The sequence below is a fragment of the Echinops telfairi genome, unplaced genomic scaffold (genome assembly GCF_000313985.2).
Source record: "Echinops telfairi isolate 266 unplaced genomic scaffold, ASM31398v2 ScPeMD7_7400;HRSCAF=8409, whole genome shotgun sequence".
Classification (NCBI taxonomy): domain Eukaryota; kingdom Metazoa; phylum Chordata; class Mammalia; order Afrosoricida; family Tenrecidae; genus Echinops; species Echinops telfairi.
In genome coordinates, this window is record NW_022111300.1 from 61,843,244 (window position 1) to 61,853,628 (window position 10,385).

At 57.8% G+C, this 10,385-nt stretch overlaps 1 protein-coding gene across 2 annotated transcripts in view; it reads left to right on the forward strand.

Annotated features, from left to right (window-relative positions):
- Positions 1-10,385, forward strand: part of NFATC1 (nuclear factor of activated T cells 1) — a 98,304-nt gene that overhangs the window by 15,348 nt on the left and 72,571 nt on the right. For both annotated transcript variants that reach the window (XM_045296275.1, XM_045296277.1), the window contains exon 3: positions 1,928-2,087. In XM_045296275.1, coding sequence (XP_045152210.1) covers positions 1,928-2,087 — 160 coding nt within the window. The remainder of the gene's footprint in view (positions 1-1,927; positions 2,088-10,385) is intronic.

Genomic DNA, 10,385 nt, shown 5'->3' on the forward strand with positions numbered 1-10,385 from the left:
GTGGTTCTCAACCTTCCTCATGCCATGACCCTTCCATACAGTTCCTCATGTTGTAATGACCCACAGCCATCAAATTATTTTTGTTTGCCACTTCAAAACTGTCATTTTGATACTGTTATGAATTGGGTGACTCCTATGAAAGGGTTGTTCGATCCCCAAAGGGGTCGCGGCCCACAAGCTGAGAACCACTGATCTATAGTTTCTGGTCTAAAGGTGAGACTGTGGTCCAGTGTAGACTGTCTTGTCGACTCCTGTTCTCCTTTGGGCCTTTGGTTTCTCTCTCTCGCTCTCTTGCTCTGGATAAGTAGAGAAAAGAGTTGTTTATTAGAGGGCTGCTCCCAAGGTGTTAGGCTCTCAGCCACGACTGACCAGGCTAGGGTGTAGAAATGGCTGTTTGGGGTGCAGTTGTTCACTGTGGTTGGTATGGTACAGTCCCCCAACTCACCAAGCTGTCCCACACACGAAGGCCCTGGTGCTTCGACCCCAGAGAACCAAGCCCATGGGGTTGAGGTGCTTAGTTGTGTCCAAGATATATCCTCCTTAACTGTGCCCGGATGTGCCTCACCTGTGCGAGGCACCAGCCCCTCCGTCATGGACTGTGAGACACTCGGCTTTGGTGACAGGATCAGTCTTCCATGGGCTGCTCCTCACGTTCCTGAGGCACGGCTGCTGGTAAGGACTGCCCAGGGACCGTGCTGTGGAGGGAGGCTCCTTGTCAGTTCAGCTGGGCGCCGTTCTCAGTGGCTTGGCTGTTGTGTGGCGATGGGTTCATCTCCCTTCTGTGATCTGATGTGGTCACCCTCCATTTTCATAAAACACAGATTTTTTTGCATAATGACCTGGTCTTTGAAACCGGGCCATGTTGATAAGGGGGGAGTGGGTGTGTAGGTGCATCCAGCCCAGCACACAGATGCACACAGACAGACCAGGCCGCGGCTCGTGTCTGTCTGGTGCTGGCGGCCATGCTTCCTGAGTCTCCGTGCCACAGGCACTCGGACTGGTCCCTGCTCCCTGTGCACTCCTCGGTGACACCCAGTTTGACTGTGCGTGAGAGCTTTGTCCTTTTAAAGGGCCTGAATTGTGGTTGTGCAGAAGCAGAGCCTTTGGGGTCAGCTGTGACAGCGTGGCCGTTCCCGTGTGCAGTCACGGTGACAGCCTCCTGGGGAGGTGGTCTCCTCTGCGGGAGGTGCTGTGATGAGAGGTGCTTCAAAGCCTTCACTCAGCATCCCTTTATCTCCCAACTCCATCTTCCCACAAGCCTTTTGAGGTGTCTTCCTACGTGGCTCCCGAGAACATGAGGGTGGGGGCTTTGGGACAGGGTGTGACCCGTCTCGCAATGGCTATCCCCAAGGCTGGCCTAGAAGTAACAGGGGTCCTCGTTTCCGCCTAGGGGGCAGCACACCTGCTGATGCTGACCTGTGCAGGTGGCCCTGTCCTCGTGCTTGTTCACAGCAGTCACGGTGGTCAGGTGCTCTCAGGGCTCTGTGCTCAGGCCTGGGGCTTCCGGCAGCAGGCGTGCGTGTGTGCACACACACACACACACACACACACACACACACACACACACACGCGCACACGCCCTGCGCTCTGTAAGGGCCAGCTGGGGCCCAGAGGACAAGGTCTGGAGTGAGAGTGCAGCTGCCTGGTCCCTTGCTTGAGGTGCAGACACTTGGCTATAGAGGGGTCCTAGGTTAATCTGGAGGTCAGTCTCTAGGGCCAGCAGACCTCGAGGGTGGTGGTGTCTTAGGATGGGCCTGAAGAGTGGCTTCTCTTATTTCTGAGCCTCAGGAGAGGCCTGATGGGCCTGCGGTGCTAGCATCCTGGATCAACCTCTGCCAGCTCCCCCAGGAGCCGGAAGTCGCTGTGGGGGGACTCAAAGCAGTGGGGACTGGCCAGGACTAACCTTCCACACGCTCTGTCCCTCCAGCCCGTCCCTACCCGCCCTCGACTGGCAGCTGCCGCCTCACTCCGGACCCTATGAGCTTCGCATCGAGGTACAGCCCAAGCCCCACCACAGGGCCCACTACGAGACTGAAGGAAGCAGGGGAGCTGTGAAGGCGTCAGCAGGAGGACACCCCGTTGTGCAGGTACCCAAGCCCCCGCAAAGTGGGTGCCAGTCGGCACTGTTGGGGCCACAGCTCCCTGTGCTGGGGCATGTGTGTACATGTGGTTATGTGTGTACACATACGTGTGCGGTGTGTGTGTGTAAGACCAGCCTCTGCCCCATATATGTTCATATGCGGGGGTACATGTATGTACATGTGTGTTTAGTGTGTATGTAGGATCAGCCTCTGACCCGAGTGAGCACACAGTGGGTCCCAGGCCTTGTCGGGGAGGAGGGAGCCCCAGGTGGGGCAGGGGCTTCACACACGGCAGTGGGTGGGGATGGGAGAGCCTGGCCCGCTCACAGGGGTGATCAGACAGGCTGACCACAGGCCGAGTGTTCCAGGTTGCTGTATGCCTGGCCCAGAGTGGACACAAGCTCTGGGCCTCCTGTGTGTAAGAGCAGAGCTGCCCCAGGGCACTTGAAGCAGGTGGCCAAACCCTCCGCCCCCAGCACCTCCAATCTGATGACTCGCACAGAGGCGCACCCCGCTCTGCGGTCACCCCGCTCTGCAACTCACAGGAGCCGAGTGGCTGTCCCGTTTGGCATTATTGGCTGCGCTGAGGCCTGGGTGATCCCTCACTTGCGCAGCTCTGGCCTCAGCTGCCAGAGGGACCACCCGGCCACAAGGGTGCCCTGGCCATCAGGGAATCCATTCCCTAATGGTGGCGACGGGACGGGGTGGGGTGGAGGGCTCTGACCACATGTCATGGGTACTCCCTCTCTCCGGCAACCCCGCCCCCCCAGGCAGATGCCCCCCTGGACCTGGGCCTGCACATTTTCTAGTGTTAAGCGTCTCCTGGGAGAGGGGACATCCGAGACAGAAAACCCAACCCTGAAATAAAAGCATGTCCCTTCTGAGGCCTCTCTGGGGACAAACCATGGAGACGCAAATGTGAAGGGTCAGCAGCCCCAAGGAGACGTGTGTCCAGGTCACACTTAACTTCCTCTCCCAGGACTTCTGCCGGGAGAGCGAGGCCTCCTGGGTCCGGCCCGTGAGTCCGGGGGAGGATAGTGGGGGTCAGGGCCAGCCGGCCTCTGCACAGTGAAGTCTCTGCCACAACCCCCAGGACCACCTTGGGGTGCCAGCCCACCAGCCCCTATTGACCCGCTGTCCAGGCCGTGTGGTCCATTGCCCTGGCCAGGGCCCCTGAGCAAGGATGATGGCTCTGTGGGACTGCCTGGTCATTGGGGGTGAGTTGGGTCAAGTGCCGGGCGTAGATGTAGATTGCATCTGCAACACCCCCAAACCGGTGCCCTGCCATCAACAAGAAAGCAGGCCCGGTGCCTGCCCTTCATTCAGCTCAGTAGGCAAAGGAAAAGGCTGCTGCAGGCAGGGGACAAGCCCCAGGGACAAAGGCTGCTCGCCAAGCACCAATCAGAGGCCGGAGGTGGCCAGGGAGGCCGAGAGCAAAGCACTTGAGCAGCATCTGTCCCTGCGGTGGAGGTGGCATTTGCTGCCGTGCCCTCAAGGGCAATTAGTGCCTACGAGATGGGCTGCCTGGAACAGGGCTGTGGAGGGCGGTCCCCTCCCCCACCCCCAGGGAAAGGTCAGCAGCGCCCCTGTGGGGCGGCGGTAGCGGAGGTGTTGACCTCCCTGTTGTGTGGTTTCTCTGAGTGCAGCAGAGCAGACGCTGGCCCAGGCCATCCCTCGTGGGGGCTTAATTGGGGTGCTTGTTGCCGAGAGGAAACTGAGGCACGGTGAAGGTAGGTGCTCTTGTCAGGTGGGTCGTCCCTGCGCCCCAGAGCCCCAGAGGTGGGCCGAGCCCAGGGTTGCAGCCTTGATGTATTCTGTGAGCTTCCTGCCCACAAGCGCATCTCCCGCAGCACCCTGCTCCATGTGGGCCCCGGGGCCTCCCTGCTGCTGTGGGAAAGTATGAGAACAGCCAGGCCTTTCTTCTTGGTTGTTAGTCTGGAAGCGCCACAGCCCCGGCCACCAGTGACCTGGCTGGGTGACATGAGTGGCGGCGTCCATTAGACAGGACACACAGGCCTCTGAGCACGGCAGACAGACAGACTGGCCGGGCAGGTGGTGGTGGGCTGGCTGAGACTTTGCTTTGCCCTGCAGGGTCTCCTGGGGCCCTCGTCAGCTGTGCTGTTGCTGTGTCTCCTCCGTCCAGGGACCCTGGACCCTGGGCACTGGGCACCGGGCAGTCGACCCTGCTCCCCCAGCGCAGAATGGGAGCCACCCGGGCGTGGAGGCGCCTGAAGCCATTCTTTAATTCTGCGTCGACACCTGAGCACTGTGTCCCCGACAGGGATCTCAAATCAGTGTGTGTGCTGCTGGAGGCTGGTGGCTGGGGGTGCGTCTGTGTCTGAAACAGAATGGATGTCACCCCACCCCTCTGCGCGCGCACACAGGATGTACATGTCAGGAGACAGTGGTGCGGGCCGGGCGGGGCAACGGGTGAGCCCCTCTCTGGGAGACTGTCCTCAGTCACAGCTTCTCCCTGCTCTCAGGTGGGTGGTGAGCAACTCAACATAGGCTGGGGGGCGGCTTCCTTTCTCAGTGGGTGGACCACAGCTGGGGTAAAAATAGAATCTGCACATAAGCAAGAAACAAATGAAATAGAGGATGCTCTCAGAAGTTGTCAAAACTCAGTAACCACAGGTCTCATTCTGTGCCATGACCTCAGCCCGGCAGCCCGGCTTCTCTTCGGAAGTGGCCGCCTTTTGAAGACACAGGGTGGGCCCCCTGGCTGCCATGCTGGGGATGGTCTGCCCCCAAGGCTGAGGTATGGTCAGCAGTCAGGGTCAGCCTCACTTCTATACCCTTCCAAGTGGCCGTTACGCTCTGTGGGCCTGAGGCCACCCTGTGGCAGGGCCCGTGTCACCCTTCACAGAGCATCTAGTCCCGTGCCCTGAGCCAGGCCTGTAGCCAGTGATCATGGGTCAGAGCAGGCTGGGCCACCCTCAGGGCCCTGCTGTGGCAGGAGTGCGGCAGGGGGTGCAGGCTCCCCCTGCGACATCGGCACCACGCCCTCGCGCTCGCGGCTCTCGCCCTTTTCTCTTTAATTGTGATTCGTTTGTGCCACGTGGTTGCCAACATACAGGGCAGGGTTCACAGGATGGACACAGCAGCCTGCACCCCTCCAGGTGCTGTGGACCACCCAGCCTTGCCTCACGGACGTGGACTCCAGACTCCCAGGCAGCAGCTGGTCTCTCCGACTGTTGACCGTGATTGGGTGAAAGTTTGGTGACCAAACTTGCTCTCCATTTCACAGCTCGCACACCTCTGGTTTCCTGCGTTGACAGTCCCCACAGCGTCACAGCCCTCTCCCCACCGCCTCCAGGGCTGCCTGCCCCTGAGTCTTGTTTGGGGGCAGATTGTTCTGGGGAGCACACCGCTTGAGGTCTGTTTATTGCTGGGCTCCGTTTCAGGCTGGGTGGGTGTCTAAGTGGTCTTGGGTGTTCCACCCCTCTCTAGTCGACAAGCAAGAGGCTTTTTTTTATGACTTTGAGTATTGCTCCCCATTTTCCTCCCACCACCCAAGGCGTCCTACAGGACCCCTGTAGGAGTTGTCGGCACCGGCAGCCCCTCTGGTTCTGGTCTCAGAGGTGAAGAGGCTGAGGTGCACATAATTCCTTCAAATCTTTTCTTTTCTTCACGTGCCTTTGCTCAGAAGGAGGACAGACCAGTAGTTGCTCCTCAAAGGGTCGTCCGGCAGCTTTCTGGGTGCCAGTTGCTGCTCGCTGAAGGCACAAGCTGTCTTTGTGGGGCAAAGTCACACCCTCGCCCTCAATGTCCCTGTGTCCATGGGGTCAGACCCACGACTTGTGTCCTCAGGTGTTCGATTAAGACTCTTTTCAGAGCTGCCTCCTCTGTGTCCCTCAACATCCTGGGTGCTTGTAGCCCACGCAGGTATGCCCTGCACTCCTGCACACATTCCTGTGGCTGTCATGAGCTACCCAGCGCATGCGTGTCTGCTTGTGTAGCCCATGAGAGGTAACACTGGTCATTGCAGGGTTGCGTCCCCACTGAGAGGTAACACCAGTGCTGCAGGGTTGCGTCCGGAGCAGTGTGTGTGCTTGCTGCTCACTCCCTTCATACACATCCCGCATCTTCCTTGGCCTTGGCCATGTTGTGCTGCTGTCATGTGCATTGCTGTTCCTGTCACTCCATCACCACCCATCTCCCCTCTAGTAAGTGGTCCCCCTTCCAAGGGAGGAAGGGGCTCCCCCGTAGCCCTCCAGGGATGCTTCTCTCTGTGTGGACCTTTCCTTGGCTCCCAACAGCAGGGGTCCCCTGCAGTGTCTTTTTTGTGTGGATGAGCAGAGTGTCCCCAGGTGCAGCCACAGCATGAAGGGGCTCTCCAACTCGCCGTGAACCTCGAATACCTGTCTGTGTACCCCACTGTGTGTGCGTCGGCAGTTGTCTGTCCATGCAGCCGCGGCGATTGCTGGGTCTGTTCCATCTTTCTGCTGCTGTGAGTAGCTGCGTGTGCACCTGCCCTACCCGTGGCTCGCCTTTCTCTAGGATGCGCGCCCAGTCCTGGGGATGCCGGATCCCATGATCTTTCTCTGTATTTCCGATTTTTCAAGGAAGCGACCTGCGGTCTCCCGCAGAGGCTGTGTGACCTGACCACCATCCCAGCCACCTAGCCTCTCCACACCCTCCCCACCATTTGTCTTCTGCTTTGCCTTAAACGTGGCTGTTCCTGCGGCCCGAGATGGTGTGCACAGTCATTTGGATTTGCATCTCAAAGCGGTGAAGGAAATGGCCCTGGTAGCCCTGCAGATTTGGTGTTGGGCTGCAAACTGCAAGGTTGGTGGTTCAAACTCACAGCCGAACCTTGGAAGAAAGAGCACCTGTTTCTTTGTGACAAGGTGTGCAGGCCCAGAAGCCCCCCAGGGAAGTTCTGCTCAGCACTTGTGTCTCGACCACCTCGGTGGCAATGGGCTGGGTTGAGGGAAGGCTTCGCCAGGTGTTTCGGCCACCCGACCGTCTCTTTTGATGAAGCGTCTGTTCACATCCTCCGTCTAGTTTTGACTGGACTGTTCGTCTAGCTCTTGTTGAGGCATTGGCATTCTCTATCTATAAGTGTAAGAGTCCCTTATCAGGTATGTCGTTTCAGACCGTTCTCCCGTGTGTATGTAGGGTCTTGTGTTGCCCTCTGGAAAGGTCTTTTGATGTGTAGAGGCGTGTGCCCGTGTAATGTTAGCAGGTCCTGGTCATCTATTTTATCTTCTGCTGTTGTGTACTTTGAGCCCCCTAAGTCTGCCTCCATTGTTTCCCTGATGATCTTTAATGCCCTGGGATTTTACGTTTAGATCTTTGCTCCATCTTGAGCTCGTGTTTATGCATGTGAGGTAGGGACCCTTTCCCTTTGTCTGCAAGTAGATATCCAGCTTTGCCAGCATCGTTTATTAAAAGACTTTCCTGCCCTCAATTAATGAGTGCTGGGTCTTTGTTGAAGATCAGCTGTCCATAGGGGAGTGGATTTATGACTGGACTCTCAGTTCTGTCCTTGGTCTGTGTCTGCTATTGTATGGTCCCAGACATGACTGTGTAGTGGTTCTGAGCTCTGGAAGTCGCTTTTTCTCTGCGGTCTTTTGTCTCCCTGTGAAGTTGCTGAATGGCTTGTCCATCTCTTTGAGGGACGTGCAGCTAGTTCACAGGCTGCGATGTCTTCTTGCCCGTGTGGGTGGACGTGCGGTTGACAGTAGCCCAAGAACAGACTGCTGTCTTGCTGCCCTAACCTGACCCCTCCTGCCTAGCCAAACAGCATCAGTGGGGACCCCAGGCCTAGACAGAGGGGGTGTGCAGGTTTGGGCATCTTGGAAACAGGCTTTCCCACCAGCTGCCCGAATCCTAGGCCACCTCTCAGGCCCTGGCCCCACACCCTCATCCCGCCGCTGGAATAAGAATGCCTGCTGCATAAAATTAACCCCCTCTGGCCTCAAGAAGACAGCCCATGCGGGTTCCTCAGATCTTGAGAATGAGGCTGGGGGCAGGGGGGTGTTGGCTGGCTGTGTCAGGGCTGTTGGCAGGAGGTAAAGATGCAGGTTCCTCTTCCCCAAGCCCTTTCCTCCAGTCCCCGGCCCCAGGACCCGGCCCCCACTGGTCCCCACTTGCCCCCTGACGGAGCAGGGAGGACACTGTCTCCTGAAGGGCTCCCATCAGGCTCGTGTGACGTATTCCGTCCACACTGGGAGACTTGCACCCCTGCCAGCCTTCGCTGGAGCTACAGGGAGTGGAATAAACGCAGAGAGATTTCTGAGCCAATTCAATGATTGATCATGAGAGCCTTTGACCAGGTCTGAATCTATTATAAGATCTAATGATTGGGGGAATGGAATAGGGTGGGAGCAGCCAGTAGGAATAAAGAAAACACCCGGGAGAGTTCCTGGGAAATGCTGGTCTACCCCCACGGATGATGGCTCAGTAACTCTCCTCCCTTTCAGCTATTGAGACAGACAGGCTGTTGACCCCAAAGCCAGTGGTTGAAGCCCACCAGACGCTCCGAAGGAGAAAGCCGAGGTTGTGTGCATATCCATGAAGAGCAGGGTCTAAGGGCTGGTAGACGGGTCTGCGGCCCGGTCGACTCTGTGGCAGTGGGTTTGGGGCTGGTCCTCCCATGCATCTGGTCTTTGTTCTTAATCTTCCATGGAAGGAGCTGTAGGGCATTTTTCACAGCGAGGAATTTCCACAAGTAAGAACCCTGGAAGGGGGTGGAGTGTCGGGACCACAGGATGGAGGTTAGTGGAGACTGGTTGCTGACCACAAGATCGGCACTTCAAACCCACCAGCCGCCCGAGGGAGAAAGCCGAGGCAGTCTGCTCCATGGGGTCCCAGTCTCTGAAGCCCTGTGGGCCAGTTCTTCTCTTCAGAAGGGACTTGAGGGCGGTGGGTTAGGTCCCTGGGGTTGGTGGTACGCTCAATTAACCCAGTGTGGGAAAATGACTTTAACAGTGGTCAAGCTCGTTGGAGGGCTCTCTCACCCCCAGTGAGGTCCCTCTGGGATTGGGTGAGGAAGCAGACCTGACCTGGGCCTTACTTGCATAATTCCCCTTTCAGTGGGCTCTGCTCCAGGCAGGGGTGGGGTGGGGGGGTGAGGGGCTGCGAACCCACAAGTGCTGGTTGAAGTACCCTAGCTTTGAACCAACACAGGGTCCCTTGTTGGTGGCACACATCTGCTGATGGACATGCCTACTGGCCCGCCTGCCTGCCGGGGTAGTTAGGTTGAATGCATTTGCCCCCGGCCCCCATCCCAGCCTGGTGGAGGGAAGTGCTGAGGTCAGCACAAGAGCTGAGCCAAGCCTACAGGCCCGCGTGGATGGAGCCCAGCCGTGTTTGGTTCAGGCTGTAGTGAGGGCAGGCCGTTGTGGTGACAGGTGGATTTATGGCTAATGTTCTGACAGACACTGTGACTCGCCAGAGGCGGGAAGCTCGGGCGCTGGAGCACGGCTGTATTAAAATTGCTTTCCTTATGACTCGAGCCTCGTGCTTTAAATAATAGATGTTTACCTCCCAGGTGAAGCCTGAAATGCTCTCCTTTTCCCTGAAACAGCATGTTTCTAGACCCAGGACCCCCTGCCCTTGGCGCTCCAGCACAATGGGGACTACCTCCGACCGGCCTGGGGGCTCAAGTTGTCACCTGGAATCACCCCATAGCCTGTGAGAGGTGGCCCCACCGAGGGGTTGGGTTTGGGCTGAAGACCCCTGATGTGCCTGGCATTAGTCAGTCCCTCAGTCCCTTGCCAGGGGGTTCTGCAGACCACAGGAACATGGTTGGAGCCAGAGAAATTAGCAAGCCCCAGGCCGAGGTAGAAGCTCACGCTCGGAGCAGCTGCTTGGTGGTCATCTGTGACTCACAGCTGTCCAGTAGGCGGTGAGTGGACGGAGCAGGAGACCACAGGACAGCCTCTGAGAGTCCTGGCATCAGCACAGACATCCCCCATTCACAGACTTGCCCCCAGTGGCTGGTCTGGGTGAAACTCGGTCTCCTTTGCAGCAAAGGACTTGCTGGTCCGCGATGCATGCATGGACGTGCTATGCCCGGGGGACCCTGTCACGGGCAGGGCAGGAGGGCATCTAAGGCCCCTGCCCTCACAGCATTGCAGAAGCCCTATGTGCAAGTGTGACTAAGCCAGGAGCTACCTCCAAACTGGATGTCATTCTAGAATGCAGTGTGTGGGTGTGGACATAAGCCTGAGTGTGTGAAGGTGTGTGATGGGCGAGTGTGTGAGAATGTGCTTATATAAGTAAAGAGCATGTGTGAATGTGTGAGTGTACAAGGACTTCCAAAAGCCTGGGGAAATTCCCTGGAATTCTTCCCGC